Raw genomic sequence first — 25,301 nt, forward strand, 5'->3', positions numbered from 1 at the left:
TTTCCCCCTACTCTATTATGTTTATGCCAGACTTGCTATATGTAGCTACTGTAAATGGGATCAAATGCATTTCTTTTTCAGCAGCAATTTTCTTTTTTGATAAACTAAAATAAATGTTTAACCTTCAAACTGTGGCCCTAATGTAGCTCCATCAATACCCTTGCTTAAATGTCCTAGTTCTTTGTGTGGTTTGTGTTGGACACAGTTAAACACCTTTAGGTTTAAAGTTCCCTTAATTTTGGAGTGGAAGGAAGGAGATGATTTTCAACATTTGAAAATAAGAATCATTAGTATGCTCCTCCCTTTTAATCTGAAACATTTATAAAAGTCCAGTGCCGTCAGCTGGCCTTTAGAAGTTACATAATTAGTAAGCAATTGTCCACCTCCTTTTAATTAAAATTTAGTTTAAGTGGTGCTGTTCTCCAGGCATCGAGAAGAGCAAGATAAACAGCAGAGAAAGGCAGGGATAGCGCTGTGGAAAAGTTCAAGCAAGGTAAGGTCATTAATCATTAGAAAACATCATGGAAAGAAAAGTTCTGCAACCAGTTGGTGCTGTTGGCTTCAGATGACCGACATGGCAAAGACTCCAAGGACCAGAGAACTTGTAAAGACTGATTTCATCACAATTTAAAATGTGTGCATGATTCCGCCAGCAACATCTGACCCAAATATCTTTACTGATGTGTTAGTATGTTAAGCTGGATGAAAACAGAAATGTGATGCAGAGCACCTGTAGGCCGAGGCGTAGCCAGAACATTTTTATAAGGTTGGCCAGGCAATAACCAATGTACACTGAGGGGGGCCGAAAGTGGATCAGCGCCAGAACCTCAGGGTTAATCTACAGTGTTCCAACAGGAAAATTAACGAGCAAAACATCCATATTTTCTAAATGAAGACAAACTATACTTTCAAACAGCCTTTGATCGATGCACATATTCAAACATGTCTGCTTTCTAGATAAAAGGAATAGTGGATAAAATTCTTTCAGGTTTGAGTTCTGGGCCAAACATCTTTTCCATTGTCATTACTTACCTACTTTTGTCATTAATCATTTAGCATAAAATTGATATTTACTATTAATATCTAAATAAATTGATAATTTAATAGGTTTTTATTAAAATAGTTATTTATCTATGATTTCACTGAAGACTCCTACATTACTTGCAGAGACAGACCATTTTCTCTTTACCCCATAAAAAACAAAATCTGCTTCTAAAAAGAGCAGGATTCTGTACTTATCATCTTTAATGTTAGTATATTGATGTGCATAATTATCCACAATGTTTTTATTGTCAAGTAATTGTTAATATATGATCAATTTTAATGTTTTGCATATTCCACTTGAGAGTATTACCGCTTCCAACATCTGCATTAGAGGAAAAGAAATAGTAGGGGTGCCGCAGGGGTGGTCAGTGATTGGCTAAGGATGGCCATCGCCGCCCCTGGCCCCCCATCTAGCTCCGCCCCTGCCTGTAAGCTGAAACAAGTGTCATGAGTGTCTGTTGATGGGTGGACAACCTCAAAACCAAGTTTTAAAGAATCTAGAGATACAGTTCTTGCTTGTTTGGACATATGAAGGAGCTGTTAAAGTTGTTCAAATTAAACAAGGCAAAAATGTTCTTCTCAAATTGAGCCCTTTAGACAAGTAATCTGTTTGTAATTTCATTAAGGATCCCCATTAGCTGTTGCCATGGCAAACAGCTAGTCTTCCTGGGATCCAGATTAAAAACAGACAATACAAAGCACAGTCACAAATATTACATTTCCAAAAATGTCATTTCTCAACAAATAGTTTAGAAATGATCAGGGAATGAACAAGTAAAATAAAATATCCAATTAAACAAAAATACTTCAGGGCATCAAACAGAGTCTCTTTTTAAAAGATAATTTGCTTTTAGTGCAGCAGATGTATCAAGGGTGATTATTTGAAATATACAATGATCTATATATAGAAGATCTCTTTATAGCATTGCTCTTTGGACCTGGTAAAAAAGCTGCCCATATCCTGGCACCTCTAGTGTTATGATGATGAACAGAATTAATTAAACAATGTAGACAACTGGTTAGTTTAAAAAAAAAATTGAGATTCAATTCAGTTTATTTCTAAAGCTCCAATTTACAGAATGTCTTCTCAAGTCACTTTATAGATCCAGATCAATCAGATCATCCAATCAGATTAAAGGTTCCAAGTTTCTATCAAAGGAAAATCAGCTGATTGGATCCAGTCATTGACTTTAATGGATTCTCTCCTCCTGGATGAGCAGGTAGCTGTGCCGCTATGTCTGGGAAAGAAACAGGACTACACTGGAAAACAGGCCAAGCTCTAACATCTGTAAACAAAGGTGTTGATGGAAGCAGCACAGCTGATATTTATCTCCAGGATGGAGTCACAGCCAAACAGGAACAGACCAGATGAAGCTACTATGAGAAAAAGCAGAGAGAGCAGAATGTTAGAGATTGAACTAACAGATTCTACAGAGTGGGAGAATAGAGATAGAATAAAGCAGAATGATGAAATGATGTTCCCTATGTCCTCCAGCAGTCTAAGCCTATAGCAGCATAACTATAGAGATAGCTCAGGATAACCTGAGCCACTCTAACTATAAGCTTTATCACAAAGGAAAGTTTTAAGCCTAGCCTTGAAAGTAGGTGTCTGCTTCACGGACTAAAACTGGTAGTTGGTTCCACAGGAGAGGAGCCTGATAACTAAAAGATCTGCCTCCCATTCTACTTTTAGAAATTCTAGGAACCATTAGTAAACCTGCAGATTGAAGCGAAGTGCTCTGTTAGGAACATAAGGAACAATCAGATCTTTGATATCAGATGGAGCTTGGACATTTAAGGCTTTATATGTGAGATTTAACAGTAAGCCAATGAAGAGAAGCCAGGATAGGAGAGATATGATCTCTCTTTTTCATTTTCATCAGAACTCTGGCTGCAGCATTTTGGATCAGCTGAAGGCTTTTAACTACAGCTTGTGGACTTCCTGATAGTAAAGAATTACAATAGTCCAGCCTTGAAGTAACAAATGCACGGACTAGTTTCTCAGCATCACCCCTGGACAGGAGATTTCTAATTTTTGCAATATTCCTCAGATGAAAGAAGAAAATTCTAGAAACCTTTTTGATATGGGATTTAAATGACAGGTCCTGATCAAAAACAACACCAAGATTTTTTACTTTATTATCTGAAGTCAGTTTAATCCCATCCAAATGAAGTGACTGGCTAATCAGCTTATTTTTTAAAGACTCTGGTCCAAAGACTAAAGCTTCTGTCTTGTCTGCATTCAGAAGGAGAAAGTTAAGAGTCATCCAGGTTTTTATGTCTTACATGCCTGTAATCTATGCAATGGGTTAGCTTCATCTGGATTTATAGACAGATATAGCTGGGTATCATCAGCATAACAGTGAAAATTAATCCCATGCTGTCTAATAATTGTACCGATTGGGAGCATGTATAAAGTAAAGAGAATTGGTCCTAGCACCGATCCCTGTGGTACTCCACAGGTAACCTTTGAACATAAGGAAGATTTTATCATTAGCATGAAAAACCTTACATTTGATCTAGATCTATAGATCTAGATGTCATTGTCTGTTCAGTTACATTGGGTTGCTCTATATACACTACATTACAGAGTCCAAATGTCCCACAGGTTTCTGAGTTGGACTAACAGAGAAGCCTAAAACACCAAAGAACTGTTTCTTATTTTATGGAGCAATAATCAAAGTTTAAGTCTTTTGAGAGAAAAGCTGAAATAGTTTTTACTTAACCACAGTTTTATAAACCATATAGTATAGCATGATTTCATCAGCATAAAGTGATTACGCATATTCCTAAACTGCTGGATTACCTGCCCAACACAGAATAATTTTATACCGCATGAACATTTTTATAACTTTTTTTTTTTTACCCAATCTGTTCCTCTAATAATCTTATTATTCTGTGTGTGAGCAGGGTGTCAAAGACCTTAAGTGTGATGATGAAATCTATTATCTGTGGTTCTATGATACCAAACCACAGCAGGCAGGTATTCCTAAAACAATAACTGAGACTGGGAGCTGTTTATTAATTAGCTCTTATAACCAGGTGGGGTCCAGTAGTTTAGATAAAATCTCTTCCTTTTTGAACACTTACCTTTGACACCTACTGACATTGTTTTTTTGTCAAACAAATCTTTATTTTCTCAGCAGCCTGCTCTGGTCTGGTTGGTGTGTTTGTGCTAAAGAAGTGAAGGTAAACAGTGGTTGTGATGTGAGACTAATTGAGAATTTTGTTTTAGCAGAAAACAAACTCATTATTTTTCCTTGTGTGTAATGATTTGTTTTCTTAAACACATTATTATACATTAAGCTTTTACAGGAAACAGCCAGTATTTTCCAGGGTCTGATTTTTAAAAGGAAACACATTAATTTTCAGGTCAGCTGTACCTCCCTATCCTTCGTAGGAAATTGCCCTAATAACTAATATTTTTCTCTTAGCCAGTTGTAGAGAATGTCCACATAGAGCTGCAAAGCTGGGTACACATTGACTTGTGTTTGCCCAGAAGATATTAAATAAAAGCAAGTTAAACTGTAGAGTTATTTGTCTTGTCCACTGCAGTGCATTGGTTGCCCGATAGCGACCTGGGAAATGAACTGCAGAGTTTTAAGCCACTGAATGTCATTTCAAACCATGAAATTTTGCTGAATGGACTTCATATTATTATTGTCTAGATGTTGTGATTCTGTGGTGGCCTAAAGTGCTGGCATTTGAAATGCATTAACGTTTATTTATTCATTATAGGATAAAAAGTTTATTCCACTGTTGTTTTCTCCCGTTACCTGTGCTAAAGGAACTATCCGTGGTCCTGAACTACCTAATGCTCTCCTTTGAGTTTACATGCCACAGGATAAGCACATGCCTCCAGCTCCTGTACAATTCTCTGCAGTACTGCTTTTTATGTATCTAACAGTCACAGATAAAAAAAAAAAAGTAACACAGCTTTGAACTGCTCGTGTTAAAGGAAATGTCTGCTCATATTCAGAATTCAAACTTCTGAAAGTACTTTAAATATGAAATTATTAATTTTAATTAAGAGTAATTTTCATTTGAATCTACTTTACTGGAGGCATCCATGTTTGTCAAAGAACACTACTGCCACCTACCTGTGTGATGTCATGGTGCGGTATCGGCTATTGAGCTTTTACCCTACTTTCACTTTTATCAGATGTATTCCAACATCCAACTACCATGCACGTGGGCATTGTCAGTTAAATTATAGCTCTGGTGAATTTCAATGGTGAAGTCCTGTGGAAATCTTCAATAATTGTTGCTGATTGCAGATGTGTTTAGTAGTTCCCATTGATTTTGCTTGTAAAGCGGGGAGAATGGCGCTAGGCTTACCGCACTGTGACATCACTTTTAAGGCTAGGCTTAAAACTTTCCTTTGTGATAAAGCTTATAGTTACAGTGGCTCAGGTTATCCTGAGCTATCTCTATAGTTATGCTGCTATAGGCTTAGACTTCTGGAGGACATAGGGAACCTCATTTCATCATTCTGCTTTATTCTATCTCTATTCTCCCACTCTGTAGAATCTGTTAGTTCAATCTCTAACATTCTGCTCTCTCTGCTTTTTCTCATAGTAGCTTCATCTGGTCTGTTCCTGTTTGGCTGTGACTTCATCCTGGAGAGAAATATCAGCTGTGCTGCTGCCATCAACACCTTCGTTTGTAGATGTTGGAGATCAGCCTGTTTTCCAGTGTAGTCCTGTTTCTCTGACCGTGACTGGCTGGATGTGCTCTCTTCATCCTCTGACATGGGAGTTAGCTCGGAGCTTGTCTATCTGGCTGTGTGTTTCCTGGACGGGGCTGCCTTTAATAGCTGCTTTTTGTATCTCTGCTTCTGTGTCCTTGAACCCCAGTCGGCCTCAGCAGATGGCCGCTCACACTGAGCCTGGTTCTGCTGGAGGTTTCTTCCTGTTAAAAGGGAGTTTTTCCTCTCCACTGTCGCTACAAGCATGCTTAGTGTGAGGGATTGTATTTGAGTCAATGAGTCGATGCAATCAACTGGTTTTCCTTAGATAGAAAACTTTGAATCAATTTGACTGTATGATCTGGTGAACTGTAAGGTGCCTTGAGATGACATGTGTTGTGCATTGGCGCTATAGAAATAAACTAAATTGAATTGAATCACTGGCGGAAGATGTCAGGAGTGGGGTGTTACTATATTTGGGCAAAAATTGCCCCTCCTAGACTCAGTGATCATGATAAAAATTATTGTTTTTATTTTTTTACTGAATAATTCAAAATGTATTAAATAACCGCAAACATATTAGTTTTAGGTATAGATAATGATCCACGGATTATTCAATTCAATTCAGTTTATTTATATAGCGCCAAATTCACAACATATGTCATCTCAAGGCACTTTACAGTTCAACCAAATTGTATTCCTTGCTCACCGGACTTTTCCTGTGAGTCCAAATCTAGACCAAGGCAGTCAACAGAGCTTCTACCTGGGCTACAATGTGACGAGATTTACACCAGCTTGTTACTTCTTTGGTCACTGTTCTCCTCCGTTTAGGCTGATAGTTGTTTAAATCAAATAATATTCAGACTGTCGTCAATTGAACACATTTCACACTAGGTGTGTGTTAGTACGACAAATGAAAATGTGAATTAAGCTCAAATTGTGGGCAAAGAGATAATTCTGCACATATATGGAATAAATTCACTACATCTTTCATTCAGAATATGAGTTTATTAACAAAAATTCATCAGTCGAACTTGTTTCAGTTGAAAACAGATCCAGTTAAAAATGAAATGATGCAATGATATAACAGCTCAGCCTGTATTGTATGTTTGGACTTTATTGAATTTGGACTGATGTCAAATTAGCTCTTAAACTAATTGAGATAAACTGGAATGTTTTTCAAACCAATCTGAGATCTGAGAGGTAAATAAAACATGATTGTCCAAATAATACTTAGCCAAACAATGTGCTTAATCAGAAACCAGTAACTATTTAGATAATGGCCTGTATGCCCAGCTCCACTACTTCCTAAACTTGGCCACTGTCGTCATGGTTACTGAGGTCAGACGCCCCTGGATTAATCAGTCTGTTCAGTAATGAAAGAAAGGAAACAAAGGTGCTGCTGAAGTTCAGGAAGTAGTCGAGCTGGTTAAATAGCCCACTGATAGGATAAAAACCACTTTGCTTTGTTAGCCAGGTTTGGTTTTTGAAGAACATAGAGCTAGAAGCTAACAGACACAAGGGAACTGATTTTAAAGGACTTCTTCGTCATCTTTTGACAATAAACATAATTAAAATATCAGTATCCAGTGCCATATTGGAGTTAAAACCCTTATTAATATCATGTCAGCATGGGGTTGGCCACCTAGTGATCTCCATTTGCTTCTTGCTCGCTTGTTTTTACACTACAATAAGCATGTAGAATGAGCAAAAAACATAAAAAAAAACTTTTTATTGCAGCCAAAAACTCTTACCCTTATTTTTCCAAACCTCTGTCCTCTATGATCTCTGTTTTGGGATCCTGAGATATCCACAAAGTTTAAGAAAGTTTGTTCCAGGCTACATTGGATGGGCCTGTGTTCAGGTGGCGGAGCCTGGAGGTTAGGTTAAGTTCTGAGTTACTCTTGTAGTCTCATACAGAATGTCAGAGACAGTGTGCTTTTCAGCAGTGTGGTACTGAAATAGCCACACAACTTTTGAGCAGTCAAGAAGTTCTGATCCTTGGCCTGCCATTCAGGAGATCTCCCCAATGTGGTCAGGTAGGTGGGTTTGAACAGCAAGCACAGCCGAAAAGCCATTAGAGCAACCAGTGTGTGGAACTTTCGAGATAAATCCTGGTTTTCTATCTAAGAAAAACCAGTTGATTGCATTGACTCATTGACTTGAAGCCAATCCCTCACACTAAGCATGCTTGTAGCGACAGTGGAGCAGGAAATTTTCATTTTAACAGGAAGAAACCTCCAGCAGAACCAGGCTCACTGTGAGTGGCCATCTGCCGAGGCCGACTGGGGTTCAAGGAGACAGAAGTAGACAAAGAAAAAGAAGCTGAGATATAAAATGTTACTATAAATCAGCTCCACACGCAGCCCCGTCCAGGAAACACACAGCCAGGTAGACGAACACCAAACCAGCTCCCATGTCAGAGGATGAAGAGAGCACATCCAGCCAGTCACAGCCAGAGAAACAGGACTACAACAGGCCGATCTGTAAATATCTGTAAACCAAGGTGTTGATGGCAGCAGCACAGCTGATATTTCTTTCCAGGATGGAGTCACAGCCGAATGGAAACAAGACGAGGCAAAGCTACTATGAGAAAAAATATAATATATATATATAAAATGAAGCAGCATGATGAAAAAGGGGTCCCTATGTCTTCAAACCGACTTTAATGAATCCAAAAGCAAATGTCATGACACCGTTTTTTCCTTTTAAAAACTGTCTGCAGGTGTCCACCTGGTCACATGGTTCGTGTGAACGGCACCAAAAAGTCCTGTGTGTACACCCTGTGTGCTGCTCGTCCCTGTCACAGAGGAACCTGCGTAGCCCAGTCCCCCTCAAAGTTCACCTGTCACTGCCCAGAGGGCTTCAGAGGGCGCCACTGTGAGACAACATTAGCAATTTACAGAGACGACGTGGGCCTGAGCTTCAGCTCACTCTTTGCCATCTGCATCTGCTTCATGGCGTTACTGGGTAAGTGATGCATTTGATCACGCCTACTGACAGGGGGAGCACAAACGGGTCAATTGTCCCAGGCCCAGGACAGAGGGGGAAAAACAATTGACTCTGACCATTAGAAATACAGGCAGATGTAATCTTTCACATTATTTTTGTGAGAAAAATATTAAATCTTAGATTAATTACATAGATAGATAGAAAGATAGATAGGATACATATATATATAAACAAACTTTAAAGTTCGTTTCACTGCAAACTAAGAATGTCAGATCTTCAGAAGTCCATCGCACAGAAACAAAGACGAAAAGGGAAGATGACACTGCATGAAAAGTGAGATTTTCGTCCCCGTAAACCCCCGTAAACTCCCGCAGATCTGCCTGATTTTCGTCAGTTTCCGACAATTTGCAACCCGTGCTTGTCCGCGTTTGTCGTGCCACAAATTGTCGAAAACGTACCATGACGTATGTGGAGAGCGATCAGCTGTACTAATGGCCCTAATTAGCATATGAATGCAGCAAACCCGCGCGGCTGGCCAGGTCTGGCTTGAATAACCTACTCAGTATTGGCTGAAACCACTATTCTCAAACAAGTGAAATCGCTCGTGATTGGCAGCAAAACCACACGTGGCCACGCCAGGCTTTAATTTTCTTACTGAGTATTGGACGGAACCACTTCTTTTTAAACAAGTAAAGTCGCTCGTGATTGGTAGCATATATATTTACATATAAATTTACATATATATATTTATTCATATATATATATATTTATTCATTCATATATTTATTCATTCATATGCTGTGTATTTATGTTATCCTACACTACTACACAATTATTATGCTACCATCAAGGACATGAATGAATTTATACAGGAAATGAACATTTGCCAGGAAGCTGTTTATGCAAAGAAAAAGCTTTATTAAAACACACACAACTATATACAACGCGTATCCAAACACATGCGTTTCTAAAAATTAAAACTCCGTGAACGGTCCGTTTGCTTCCTCGGGGTTGGAGGTAACTGGCAGCATTCCCTCCGAGGCAGGTCCGATGTGCAGACGCCTAGTGTGCGTGGCCCTGTACTTCGGCATCGCTTCTAACTGGGACTGCAGCTTAACACAGAGTTCAGTGAGATCCGGCCTACGAAATGGCGGCGACCGTACAATCCATCCAGAGACACCGCCGAGGAAGGCGGACTTCCAGAGTTCCACTTCCTCATCTGCTAGCACACTCTGCCTCGCTTTCAGCAGCTGAAAAAAAAAACAATGAATCAGCGCACTGCGTATGGACACAACACATCTATTAATGCACCTGAAAAATAGTCACCAAATAAAGTCTTACCCTCTTTCTTCTGGCCCGACTCCGAGCAGATTGCCTCCGCACGCAGCGTGTGGCTGGCTGCGTATATCTGAAGCTCCTGCGTACCGTCTGAAAATACGTCTTACAGGCAGCTGGAAAACAATTAAATGAGAGTGGTATCAATGAAAAATCAAACGCAAGTCACAGTAACAAGGAAGGAGAAAACATTAAAACAAGTCACTTACACACAATGTCGTCTTTATCAACATCGTGCAAATCTGGACTTGCCGAGATGGGAGGTCTGTGAAAACAAAATGTAAAGCTATGATCGGTATCTATCCGTATCCATTGCCTTTTACCGCAGAATGAAAGCATATTCTTTAAATTTTACCCTTGCTCCGGTTCATAGCGCCTGCAATTAGTCTCCGAGTTGTTAAGACGGCGTACTGCTACCTGTAAATCACAAAAAATACACTTTAATAAAGCTTGTTCTTGCAAGGCTACTATTAGCCGCTATTAGCCGTAGCTCAGGCTAGGCCGCTTTTAGCTTAGCAGGCAGTAATCGAACATATATTTACCGCTAGCATCTCTTATTTGAGTTCGTCTTGTTCGATGCAGAGTCGTCATCGCGTCCAAGAGGAGTTTTACCCCGAAATCCAGAAGCTCCAGACCGCTGCACAAAGCAAAGCATACATCCTCCACTGTGGATCCAGCCCCGCCGCTCTGAGTTTCTTGGAGATCGTACAGAGCATGCGCGAGATGAACCAGGGTGTCCGCGGATCAATAAAAATAATTAAAAAATCATTCTTTTTCTTTTTTTAATCAAGGCCTTAATTGGCACTAAAATTATTTAAATATGTTTATCGAAGTATTTATAATTCTTTAATAAAAAATGCTTATAAAAACAATTTCGTCAGATATATTATATCGCTCCAGGCGGAGAAAAAGCTAGAGGATATACTACATATACATATATATGTGTGTGTGTGTGTGTGTATGTGTGTGTGTGTGTTTATATACATACAGGAGTCATGGAACTCTGCTTGCAGCTCCTTCATATTTCATGTACACTAATAACTTGTGTACAGGTGCTGGTCATAAAATTAGAATATCATGAAAAAGTAGATTGATTTCAGTAATTCCATTTAAAAAGTGAAACTTGTATATTATATTCATACATTACATTCAAACTCATATATTTCAGATGTTTATTTTGTTTAATTTTGATGATTACAAATGACAACAAATGAAAATCTCAAATTCATCATATCAGAAAATTAGAATATTACTGAAGACCAATAAAAACAAAGGATTTATAGAAATGTTGGCCAACTGAAAAGTATGAACATGAAAAGTATGAGCATGTACAGCACTCAGTATTTAGTTGGGCCTCCTTTGGCCTGTATTACTGCAGCAATGCGGCGTGGCATGGAGTCGATCAGTCTGTGGCACTGCTCAGGTGTTATGATAGCCCAGGTTGCTCTAATAGTGGCTTTTAGCTCTTCTGAATTGTTGGGTCTGGTGTATTGCATCTTCTTCTTCACAATACCCCATAGATTTTCTATGGGGTTAAGGTCAGGAGAGTTTGCTGGCCAATTAAGAACAGGGATACCATGGTCCTTCAACCAGGTACTGGTAGCTTTGGCACTGTGTGCAGGTGCCAAGTCCTGTTGGAAAATGAAATCTGCATCTCCAAAAAGTTGGTCAGCTGCAGGAAGCATGAAGTGCTCTAAAACTTCCTGGTATGTGGCTGCGTTGACCCTGGACCTCAGAAAACACAATGGACCAACACCAGCAGATGACATGGCACCCCAAACCATCACTGACTTTGGAAACTTTACACTGGACTTCAAGCAACGTGGATGAAGTGCCTCTCTTCTTTTCCTCCAGACTCTGGGACCTTGATTTCCAAAGGAAATGCAAAATTTACTTTCATCAGAGAACATGACTTTGGACCACTCACCAGCAGTCCAGTCCTGTTTCTCTTTAGCCCAGGCAAGACGCTTCTGACGCTGTCTGTGGTTCAAGAGTGGCTTGACACAAGGAATGCGACAGCAGAAACCCATGTCTTTCATACGTCTGTGTGTGGTGGTTCTTGAAGCACTCACTCCAGCTGCAGTCCACTCTTTGTGAATCTCCCCCACATTTTTGAATGGGTTTTGTTTCACAATCCTCTCCAGGGTGCGGTTATCTCTCTTGCTTGTACACTTTTTTCGACCACATCTTTTCCTTCCCTTCGCCTCTCTATTAATGTGCTTGGACACTGAGCTCTGTGAACAGCCAGCCTCTTTAGCGATGACCTTTTGTGTCTTGCCCTCCTTGTGCAAGGTGTCGATGGTCGTCTTTTGGACAACTGTCAAGTCAGCAGTCTTCCCCATGATTGTGTAGCCTATAGAACTAGACTGAAAGACCATTTAAAGGCTTTTGCAGGTGGTTTGAGTTAATTAGCTGATTAGAGTGTGGCACCAGGGGCCATCAATTTTGAACCTTTTCACAATATTCTAATTTTCTGATATGATGAATTTGAGATTTTCATTTGTTGTCATTTGTAATCATCAAAATTAAACAAAATAAACATCTGAAATATATGAGTTTGTATGTAATGTATGAATATAATATACAAGTTTCACTTTTTAAATGGAATTACTGAAATCAATCTACTTTTTCATGATATTCTAATTTTATGACCAGCACCTGTACATGGTTCTTGTTGATGGCATTAAAATCATTTCAAATAGCATTAAAATAGCATTAAATTAGAGTCACTCATTCCTGTATGAACCCTGTGAGTGCTTAATTTAATATGACATATTAAAAAAATCCCACCATCATCCAGCATATGTTCAGTTTCTGCCCAAATATATATATATATATATTTGTAGATTTTTGTAACGGGGATAAGGATAATTCAAAACTGCTTTTTTTTTAATGAACTTGTTCACTACTTCCAAACTCAGCATCTCTTTTCATTCCTGTAATAAGAAGTTTCTTTTAAATGGATTTGATTAAAGTTTAAGTCCCTCGGTATAAAATAAATATTTTGATGGAGATGAGAAATCTGCTTCCTCGGTGAATAACCAATAGTTTGGATCCAATCATTTAAATAAACGGTGTTAGTTTTTTTATATATATATATATATATATATATATATATATATATATATATATATATATATATATATATATATATATATATATATATATATATATAAGAATTGTGCTATAATTTCTAGTCACCGATCTGTTGCTGCTATATTTTAATTTGACGAACCGGAATTTGTCGATGTTCTTTTTCCTGTTTGGTGCGATTGCAATTGCGGATCTTGACCTGGCCGGACCTTATGACCACAGTGTACCAATCTTCTCATGGCTACTTCCAACAGGATAATGCGCCATGTTATAAAGTGAATCATCTCAGACTCATTTCTTGAAACTTTTCCACTTAAGTAATTGTGAATTGAGCATATTGACAGACAACATTTTATTTTTTATCTTAAATGCATTTTTTTTTTTTTTTTATAATTACTGCTCTAAATGTATTGCTCTGTCAGCTAAAGATCTGTTTTGGTCTCTATACTTTAATTAAATAAATCAATTCAAGCTAAAATGTAAGAGGCTATACTAAGCCTGATCTCTTTGTATCAGAGAATTTCTTACCCAGAAAGATGTCACTTGGGGTAAAACCCCCCCTGCAACCCTGGTTTGTATTTGTATAGCTCACAACATGTTCATTTACATGTTAAAGCCTCCCCTAGAATTCCATGGGGGGGAGGCATGGGGGGAACACTGCCTAAGAGAGTCCACGTCAATTTCTGACAATTTACGGGAGTTTTCGGCGAAGCCTGCAAATTGTCGTAAACTGCCGCTAACCTGAAGTTCCACGACAATCTACAGTGCCGCATATTGACGAAAATCCCACTTTTCATGCAGTGTGACACTGAAGAGTTGAGGGATTTTATGAGTAAATATAAAAATAAACTGAGGATGAGTCAGGAAAAGGTCCAGAATTGCAGCAGAATGATGCCCATTCAGAGCCAGGTAAGAAACTACGCATTTATCAATTGATTTTAAAGTATAGCATCCGCTAGCTTGTGTAAGGAGAAAAACACATTTACTTCTACAGAAGCTTCGCGGGCCGGCATGTGTTTGAGGAGGAGACAGAGAGCCATCCCTTCCAATCGTGTAGAGCGGGGGCCCAAAAAGTCTGTGTTGTCCCAGGTCCTAGCATAGCTGTCAGCTGCCCTGCATGTGATGTTTTTATGATTTTCACAGCTGGATGTTTGTGGTGTGAAAATTTTCCTCATTTATAGAAGGAGACAAACAATTCTAAATATAAATACTCCAGGTGCTTACTTGTATACTGTATCCAGTAAAATATACCAATATAGTTTTTTTCTCATTCCAGATCATCATCAAGTTGTAATATCATCCTAACCTCAATAAATATAACATTTGTTTTTCAAATCATGAGTAGATTTTTTTTTAAGTATATTAAGGCCAAACTAGACATCTGGATTGAGGAATGACTCCCAGTTTGCAGTGATTAGTTGTGCAACCTTGGCATCAGCGCTGCCTCTAGGTGTTTATGTTAGCTGAGCAGGAGTCTTAATGTTGCTAATTGGGGGGTTTAATGAGCACTGGCATCCTGTTAAATGCTATTTAGGTCCAGCTAAGACATGATGTGTTGAACTTTATCTTTTTGTGTTCTGTATTTTATCTTATTAGGTTTTTTAGGAAAATAGAGTTTCTTCATGAAACTAAACAGAACATTTTGTAAATTAGAGTTAATGAAACAAATTAAAAATGTGTTCTCACACAGATCGCAAAGCTTTTTCAATTCAAAATTGAATTGGGTTCGATTTGAAATTCGATTCAAATTTTCAATTCAAAACTGAATTGAAATTTCGAATTGAAAAAGCTTCCTCGATGGGAAGCAAAACATCTTCAAACTTTGAAACAAAGTCCAGTGGATTATTTTTTTCAGTTTTTCGAATGATTATGACCTGGATGACTGAGAATTTCACCAGCATATTCCAATTAAAGTGATTAAATGATACAAACATGAACAAGTTGCCGAGCTAAAGGCAAAAATATGGGATTTAATCTGGATTCATTAGGGTTTCTGCTTTTTTCCAGTTTTCTGGGAGTTTATTCCAGATTAGAGGAGAATAACAACTAAAAGCTGCTGAAAGTAGACTTGAGAGGTCTGGCTGTTGATCTTTAATGTATTTTGGAGCTCAGCCATTCAGCAATTTCTATCTGATAGAAGGACTTTAAAGTCTATTCTCTGCGATGCGGGGGGCTAGAGGAAGAGCTTCAGAACAGGCTAATGTTCTCCACTTTCTTAGTTCTAGTGAGGACGCGGGTAGCAGCATTATGGATCAGCTGCAGCTGCGTGATCCACTTTCTAGGCACTTCTACAAAAGATGAATGAAGCAGGAAGTAGTTCTTCAACATTAGTCCTGTAATCCTGAAGATGTTCCTCAGGTGATAGAAGGTCCACTTTGTTCAGGTCTTTATGAGCCTCTATAGGTTCAGGTCTGAGTTCATCACTATTCTTAGATTTAGAGCCTGATGGCTGCTTTCTAGCTGGATTGGCTGAAGCTGAATGCTACATGGGATCATTGTGGTTCTGATGGAAGTTCTGTTACAGAAAGGCAGATCCATTTAGATAGCTTAAAAATATTTTTAGAAATGTATTTCTTTTTAGCATTTCAAGTTTAGTTAGTTTTACTTATTTGTGAAGTTTTTTCATGAAACAAATTTAAATCAAAAATAAGAGAAAACCTGAATGGAGGGAAATACTTTTTCACAGGATGAGCAAACATATTAGATCTTCTTCAGGCATCAGTGGGGTTCAGCGGCTCTCATTGGGAGGCCTTATTTTAAAATGATATTCCACTCTGCCCTTGTAACCTCAACATATGCCTCATGTGTAGGAGTATATAAAAGAAAAAATAGATGCTGCATGAAATTTTGAACATATTTAACCTTCTGCTCTGGAACCTTTTCTCTGCTGTTTGGCGCAGAAAAGGTCAGAACACGTTTTAAAGGTTTTTAAATAAATGTACATAGAGGATTATCAAAGCTGCTGCATTAGTGTCCGCTCCATCGGAGAACCGGCTGCCCTTGGGTAATGAATTTATTGAAGATGAAACCTTTCACAGGAAGAGGAGATGCTTCATGTTAGGCCGCTCTCTAATGGAAATTTCCGTGAAGACTGAGATACAAAGGTCATGTGAAGCTGGTGTTTTTCACCCTGCCGTAAGGATACACACATGCTGAATTTAAAAAATTTCACCTCAGTGTGTCTTGTATACCGAAGTTGTTTGCTTTGCTCTTCCAGCTGAGGATGTGTTTGAATCTAAGGAGGCAGATAAGTTCAGGTAAAAGATTCAAAACGTAGCCTGGGGCTCAACATCGTAACAAGTAACATAAAACAGCCAGCAAACTCTGGGTTTTACCTTCAGTTTCAGAAAAACAAAGAACATGTTGGTTTGTTTTTAAATTAAGATTTAAAATCACTTCCCAAAAATATTTACCTTTAATTTGACCAAAACAGGCTCTACTGAACATGTGTTTTCAGCTATGATTATGTAGTTCATGTTGTTTTCTTCAACTGCTATATGGAAAAAGTCTAATTTTGATTTTAAACACTCTAATAATCCCAGAGGGAAATTACTTCTCTGCATTTAACCCATCCCCTTGGGGAGCAGTGTGAGGTTATGGGTCTTGCTCAGGGACCCAGAGTGTCAGTCTGTGGGAGTGGGTGATTGAACTCACAATCTCAGGATACAAAGCCCTATGCCCTAACCACTAAGCTGACACTCCCTAAGTAAGATATTCAACTGAAATAATTAACTAATTAGTTGCTGTTTTGTTTGTCCAAACCTCTCTGGAGTTAAAGCAATCAGCTGGTTTTCCTTCCATGACCTGATGGGAGATGTGATTAGAATTGGAACAATAGAAATAAACTAAATTGAAATTATTTCCATCAGCTTTAAATAAGTAAAATAGAACCATTGTTAAATGTATTTTGGGGTGATTACCTCTTAAGAGGAAGCCATGCTTGAACTGGTGTTGATTAGCTTGCCATCAGTCATCCGTTGTTCTGTCAGATGAGCATACCCCATCAGATCAGCATACCCATAGTCAATACCCATGTGCAAGACGTCAGATCTGCGTTTATCCCTTTATTTTTTTCCACGAAAAATTGACTATAAACTACCTCAACATGCATGTATTCCTTTAGTCATGTACAAAAAAACGATTTAAGGTCAGATCGCCATACGCTTCAAAAAACACAGAAAAGTAATTAATAAATCTTTTTTTTTTTGTACATGACTAAAGGGATCCACACCCATTGAGTTAGTTTAAAGTGTATTTTTTGTACAAAACTAAAGGGATAAACTAAAGGGATAAACAGGTATTGACAATGGGTTTGCTGGTCTGACGGGGTATGCTCATCTGACAGAACACCAGCCTGGAAGAAGACTCTCTACGTGTTTTTTCTGACTCTTTCTCAGTCATTTCAACCTGAAGGTAAGTCTTAGGAGTTTGTCTCAAAGTTGTTTGGGTTCTGCAGAGATGTTGGCTGTCATGATGGGTCTCTAGAGTTTAAACCCACATGCAGAACACCACAGGAAACGGAGTAAAAGTTTAACAGTTTATTAAATGAGAAGCACACAGAATTATAATGAGCTGGTTCTGGTACTGGTCCGGGACAGGAATCACTGAGAATCTGCAGAGATGGATGGTTTGGTTAGCCAGGCAGCGGTGATGACTTTTCAGGTGTTTGATTCTGGTTGTACCTTGATGTTCCGACAGATTGATGGAGAGAGGGAACCGGTTGGGTCCAGAGACAGTGGGTTCAGCAGAGAGCTCAGCAGCAGCAGCAGCGTCTAGCTTCAGACTAGTGAGATTCAGACCTTGAGTAGGTGTCCTTGCTCTCCCTTGAGAGCTGGCTGGGGAATCCAGACTGATTGTCCTCAGGTTTGGCTTCCTAGGGCAGGCAGGCAGGTTTCCAAGCAAAAGCTCCTCCAGAGCTACAGAGTTCAGTCAGGCTTTCCTGTGAGCAGAGAAGACAGAGGCTGGTTAGAATCTAGTTACTCTCTTAGAGCAGACAGAGATTCTCAAAGTGAACAGAGGCTCAGGTTCTGCTAACCAAAACTGGTCAACACTCCGGCGCCGAAGACAGGTCTGGCTGCTGCTTATGTAGGAGGTCTCCTAATGGGCTGATGATCCTCAGGTGTGTTGGAGGCTCCAGGAGACCCATAGCGCTCTCTGCTGGAGACAGGTGACAGAACTCCAGATCCCAACATTGACTGTTTTTGACAACGGTAAAGCAGAAGATCTCCAGCAGCTCCTGCAGAGGATATCCTAGGTACCACTTTCTTCCAAACAGTGTCTATTACTAAGGACCAGTGTTCTGTCAGATGAGCATACCCAGTCAGACCAGCATACCCATAGTCAATACCCGTTTATCCCTTTAGTTTTGTGCGAAAAGTAAACTTTAAACTACCTCTAAGGGTGTATACCCCTTTAGTCATGCACAAAAACTATTTAATTACTGCCTTTTTGGTGTTTTTTGAAGCGTATGGCGATCTGACCGTAACTTGTTTTTTTTCCTACATGACTAAAGGGATACACACCTGTTTCGGTAGTTTAAAGTCTATTTTCTTGTACAAAACTAAAGGCATAAAAGTGATAAATCTGATGTCTTGCATATTGACCATGGGTATGCTGATCTGACTGAACACCGGTTCAGGTTCAAAGCGATGATGCTTCTTAGATCCACTGCAGACAGCTTATAGGTGGTGAGGGAGGGTGAGGTGGTGTCCAAAGGTCCAGAGTTATATCCCCATCTTAAGCAGATGGAGCTGAGGTTGGTTCCTGATCCCACCACTGGACCAACTGATCCACTTTCTGTCTGTGTGACTCTTGGGACAAATGACAGTCACACTTTCAGCAAACTCTGGGACTTTCACAAACATGTTAACAAACACACAGTCATTAATGAATGAAAAGAGAAGACGGGAGAGAGCGTTCCCTGGGGAGAGAATTCCCAAGGAGGGGTGTGATGCATGATCAGTACTCGAGTTGAGGGGGGATGAGGGGGGATGGCATCCCCCTTCTTAAAAAAATCTTAAAAATTATCTACCTTCTTAAATGACCATCCCCCCATACCATCCCCTGTGACATTTTACTACTGAATGTGTAAAATTTCTACTACAGTAGTAGCCATTCAACATTTCCCCATTTTCCTTGGCTGGTTCCCTACAATTCCTTTTTAAACATCAGTCTTTGTACTAAAATGTTCTTTCCGTCATGATTTGTGGACATTAGGATCTAAAGAGATGCGCCATCTCCTGGTCAGATGCTGTAATTCAGTGAAAGAAAGAGTTAGAGTAAGACTAAAAAACTATGCAGTACCTGTCTATGTCTCTGAAAGTGGGTTGTTAAAGGTAATTGTCGGGCTGGCTAAATAGGAGAGGTATTCTGTTTTGCTGCAAAGGGGTTGGGGTTGCGATAATAGCGGGAAGAGATCAACATAATTGCAATTGAGCCTCGAATCCAAATTTATTTCTGACATTTTGAATTGAAAAAGCTTCCTGGATGGGAAGCAAAACATCTTCAAACTTGGAAAAAAAATCCAGTGGATTGTTTTAAACTTTTTTGCAATGACTATGACCTGGATGACTGAGAATCTTCACCAGCATTCTTGGCATCGCTTCGCTCCTGAACGCACCTCTACCTAGAGGTAACATATCAATCCCTCCATCTAGTCGCATAATTCATGGAAACCATGACCCAGACCTTGTTGTACAGTATCAGTGGTTGAACCTCTAAATGCTGTGCTGGAAAAGCAGAAAATTAAATTAGGAAAATCTTCCAAGCAGGAGCTCAGGCTGGATTCACTCAGTATTAAAGATGATATACCAGTAATAGTGTGTGTGTGTGTGTAATGATCATTTTTTCCCAATATAGTGTTAATACAGTAAACATTAGCTGTTGACTGGGTGTTTCCAATTATTTATGAAATGTGTCAGCTCAACTCTTAGTTATATGGTAATTTAGAGTTTTACGCATCATTAAGTCCTCCGAAAAATGCTGTCACACTAACAGCGGCCTGTGCGGCAGAAATAGTTGTGTTAATTACTGCCTGATGCGTTGCATGAGGGGCTAATAGGAAGCCCAACCTGGAGGAGAAGGGCAACAGGTCAGTTTTGCTTTTCTGTGTTTCAGGGAGAAATGGCGGAGCCGTTTTTAATTCCTCCATGGAGCCAGAGCTGGATGATATTTTTCCCCCTTGTTATGAACACAACTTTAGATGGTGATGATTTTATCTGGTGTTGATGGCTTTATTTGCCGGTTTAAACTGTTTTATTTAGTCTTTCAGATGTTGGTGAAACTCTGTTTCTATCGATGAAGCTTTATTAATCCAATGCACTCTGAAAGGCATGAAAATGTGTTCTTTGGGTTTATTCCACAGGAAGTAGAACATTGCTGAGCTTTCTGTATGGTGGAAACACAGCTCAGTGTATTATCATTATTATTTTATAAGTTTCATTTATTTAAAGTTATTGAACAAGTGGTGATGTGATGATGGGGGGAAGCTTAGAGCAGAGCTGCACAGTGATTGTTACCAGTTAAAGACATGGATTAAATGGAAACTGTCATGTACGTTCAGAATGTAGACACGTACACAACGTTTAATCAAAATAACAGAACAGAAGCAAGCTGCTGTGGATCTGCCAGGGGAGGCGGGGTGCCACCCATTACTGACACTCTGGTTGAGGGAGAAACACAGGTAAGTGACCACAATATTCTGACGGAAAATGATTATCAGCGTCAGTCACTTACCTGGTTTAACAGTTCAGTCCATCCTCTCGTGTGAGGCAGGATCCAAGGTATGAACTGCCAAACGTGTCCCCGAAGCAGCAGCCTCGGTGAACAGGCAGGAGTCCCAGCCAGGTCAGGCAAACAGCTCAGAACAGGAAAGTTCTAAAGATCCAGGATTCAGCAACCTGGCCAGAGGTTCCGATCCGAACAGGAACAGACAGATCCAGGGTTCCAGCAATCCACAGAGAGTTCAGGCAGGTTCAGGGTTCAATGACTCCAACAGAGAGCTCAGGCAGACACGCGCAGATGGAAACAGGCAGGCCCAGCTGTTGAGAGGCAAAAACATGACACAACACCAGGAAAACTACTGAACTTTAAACTGGGTCCGTCCCCTGAGCCAAAACTGAAACAAGGCACGCTCAGCGGGCAGATCCAGGACACAACAACACACTAAACACCACACTGGCCTGCAAAAAAAAAATAAAAAATTGAACTAAGTCAAACACAAAAGCACAAACTCAAACAAATAATGATCTGGCCCCAATAGCTGGACTGAACCATATATAAAGCAGATGGAGCAGGTGTATGAGATGAATGATAATACAGTAAGTGGCCGAGGAGGGTCAGGCAGGTGAGTGAAGTGAACAATTAGGCCAGCTACCAGGCCAGGGAACGTGACAGAAACAATATATATCTATAGATATATATCGATAAATAGACAGACATAAATAGAGAGATATTCTAGAGTTGGGATTCAATTAAAATTTTCAATCAAGCTAATTAAAGGGTCTGTAATTAACAACATTTTAATAAAAAAGCATTTGTTGACAAAATTACCTTCCCTTTCAAATCAAAAACATTTTTTGTTCCTAAATTATTAAATATATAAATAAATCAGCTCAGAAACACAAATATTTATTGCTTTTAATCCATTATTCAGGTGATTCAACCACTTTATTTAGAAAATATTTTATGTCTTTTGAAATCAACCTCTATGGAAGGGAAACAGCACATAGGTATTTATAAGAGAATAAGTTCTAAAACTATTAAGACTGAAAGTTTAAGACTGAAGTTTTGGCTGTAAACTGAAGTTAAAGTATGACAGTAAAGCATGAAGCATTGCCTTACGGAGCTTAACCTTTGCTGTTCAACAGGCAGCATTTAGAACAAATTAAAACAACCACTGAGGCGACTTTAGCCAGTTAATAAGAAAAACAATCCATGTTTCAAACCCCTTTACTACAGGGGCAGATTTAGGAAATTTGGGACCCTAGGCAAAGACAGGCAGGGGGCCTCTGAATTGAGAAGATAACACATAAAACAGACCCATTATACAGATACAGAAATTTTAATAGAATAGACATCCATTATTTGTATGTATATATATATATATATATATATATATATATATATATATATATATATATATATATATATATATATATATATATATATATATATATATATATATATATATATATATATATATATATATATATATATATATATACCCATCAAGGAAGGGGGGAAATTTTGAATGGCTACTACTGTAACTTGTTTGATTCGAAACTCTAACCAAATGAGAAAAGTCTTCGGAGCTTAACCTTTGCTGTTCAACAGGCAGCATTAAGAAACAAATTAAAACAACCACTGAGGCGACTTTAGCCAGTTAATAAGAAAAACAATCCATGTTTCAAACCCCTTTACTACAGGGGCAGATTTAGGAAATTTGGGACCCTAGGCAAAGACAGGCAGGGGGCCTCTGAATTGAGAAGACAACACATAAAACAGACCCATTATACAGATACAGAAATTTTAATAGAATAGACATCCATTATTTGTATGTATATATATATATATATATATATATATATATATATATATATATATATATATATATATATATATATATACCCATCAAGGAAGGGGGGAAATTTTGAATGGCTACTACTGTAACTTGTTTGATTCGAAACTCTAACCAAATGAGAAAAGTCTTCATTTAAAAGTCTCCTTCCACTGCCGTATAGTTGGGAGGGGGGGTTTATCATCATCTCCTTTTGAAACACTTCAAATCAGATTTTAACTCCATCTCTGATGCTGAGCTATATAAACATGAAGTTTGTATGATCAGACATTTCAGTCTTTAAGTGTTTTTTCCCAGCCAGTATGGACTGAACTGACCTGTTTTATGATCTTAAAAATTAGTAAAAATGTCTTAAAATAAGTATATGTACCATTAGTTTGAGCAGGTAAATAAGATGATCTGCCAGTGGTATTGGTATTTTTACCACCAGAATGGCCTGTTTTTCAGTGTAGACCTGTTTCTCTGACTGTGACTTACTGGATGTGCTCTCTTCATCCTCTGACCTTTGAACTGGCTCAGAGCCCGTCTGCCTGGCTGTGTGTTTCCTAAACGGGAGCTGGTTGACAGTTACCTTTTGTAGCTTTGCTTCTTTCTGTGTCTCTGCTTCTGTCTCCTTGAACCCCAGTCGGCCTCAGCAGATGGCTGCTTACTCTGAGTCTAGTTCTGCTGGAGGTTTCATCCTGTTAAAAGGGAGTTTTACTCACCACTGTCACTACATGCATGCTTGGAGTGAAGAATGACTTGGAGACAATGACTCGATGCAATCAACTGGCTTTCCTTAGATAGAAAACTTTCAATCAATTTGACTCTCTTGAGATGACGTTCTCTGCGTATTGCTAAGTATGTTTAAGGCCTTTTTCCTGAACCAACATGTTTACACAGCGGAAAATGGCCTCAAATAATATAGCTTCTATGCTATCACATTTCTGAACAGCTCCACCTCCTCCCTGTAGGCAGATTAACTTGAAACACACAAGGGTCTAGTCCGGCTGTATTAAAATCTTTCTCTACTGTCTGTGTTTGTGTTAAACATCCACCTTCCTCCACCTTTAGCTTTATAACAACATTCCTGAAGGAGAAGCTTGCCTCGAGCAGTCTGACAGAGAGAATGCCACTGACATGTCCTCTCTCTTTAATTGGGGACACGGCAACAGAAAAGTCGGACAGAGAGCAGTTAAAGCAGAGAAAAAAACATCAAATGAACAAAACAGTGAGAGAAAATGATTGAAGGAAAGCAAGAGAAAATGGAGGAGATGCTGCAGTGTTGGTGGCACCAGACACTGTTCTATCAGAGGAAAGGAAGGACAGGGACAGAGTCCTCAGCTCCTGGCACTGTCTGGTGTCTCATTGGTATTTCAGAGGGCACCTCTCTCACCCTGAAACTAGTCAGCACAGCTCCAATCATCGTTTCTCTCTCCTCTCTTCACCTTTATTCCACTGCTCTCCTTGCAGTTTGGCTTCAGGCTCATATTAAATGCGACATCCAACCTCGATCCGCTGAAGCTCAGCTCTGTTTTAAGTGTTAATTACTTGATTTGTAGGCGTATAAGGTGCTGTTTACTCAAACCTGGAGAAATTGAGATCAATGCTCACGGGGCTCTGGTAGTAATTTCAATCGGTAGAGCATTCTGTGCTCGATTGGTCAAGCGTTGCTCCTCCTGAAATTTAAGTAGGAGCAGCTTGATATAAAAATGCCTTTGCAGACTCTAGGTTGGAATTCCAGGCAGCAGCTCTCTAGCAGGACGGTTTCTATCTGCCACGGCCCTGTGAGGCATCCAAACCCTTCCCGAACCGATAAACCTCAAACCTTCATGTTATTAGACTGGATTTAAAAAACAGACCGACTGAAAGCTGGAAAGAAAAGAAAATGATTGATGGTTTTAGGGTGGTTTCACTTAACCCTTCATAGAGCCACTGCTTCCTACATCACTTCCTTCCTTCCTTCCTTCCTTCCTTCCTTCCTTCCTTCCTTCCTTCCTTCCTTCCTTCCTTCCTTCCTTCCTTCCTTCCTTCCTTCCTTCCTTCCTTCCTTCCTTCTCTGATGGTTGAAAGCACATGGAGGTCGTTCCGCCTCAGCATATTCGTTCCTCCTGGGTTGTTAGAGAAGATCCTTCTCCTCTGGTCAGTGATATCTTCCTTCATCCTCTGCTTTAAAAGTTATCAGTGAACAGAGGGAAGGATTTTAGTTCCTAAAACTCTGTCCAAAGAAAACAAGCAGTCTGATCAAGACTGAAACGGCCAAACATGAAAATGGAGAAAAACAGAGCCAAAGCTGGTTTCCTCTGACTGAAGCCATGACCCAGATAGAATTGATCTAACTTGATTCTGGTTTATTCTTCTCACCTTTCTGTTCCATTCTTGGTTTTCTGATGTTCAAACCACTCTGTTTACTGAACACTAGATTAAATATCAAGGTATCAGAGCTGATATCAGAGGTGGATCAATATGAAAATTCAAAGAGGAAACATTATCCCATCCATGATGTGGGCAAAGTTGAAGGGGTGTAAATACTTTTTCCCAGCTCTGTGTAACAGCAGGATTTAGGCCAGTCTAGCGAGCATCTGCAGACCACCAGTGTTATGCTGTTTCCTGCACTGATCACTGATTAGATCC

General features: G+C 39.3%; 1 protein-coding gene across 1 annotated transcript in view; it reads left to right on the forward strand.

The window, feature by feature from the left end:
- Positions 1–25,301, forward strand: part of si:ch211-186j3.6 (neural-cadherin) — a gene marked incomplete at its 5' end in the record, with an annotated part of 159,585 nt that overhangs the window by 90,897 nt on the left and 43,387 nt on the right. The window contains one exon of the mRNA XM_038270850.1: positions 8,457–8,701. Coding sequence (XP_038126778.1) covers positions 8,457–8,701 — 245 coding nt within the window. The remainder of the gene's footprint in view (positions 1–8,456; positions 8,702–25,301) is intronic.

Source organism: Cyprinodon tularosa, unplaced genomic scaffold, assembly GCF_016077235.1.
Source record: "Cyprinodon tularosa strain WSP-4 unplaced genomic scaffold, ASM1607723v1 ctg78, whole genome shotgun sequence".
NCBI lineage: Eukaryota > Metazoa > Chordata > Actinopteri > Cyprinodontiformes > Cyprinodontidae > Cyprinodon > Cyprinodon tularosa.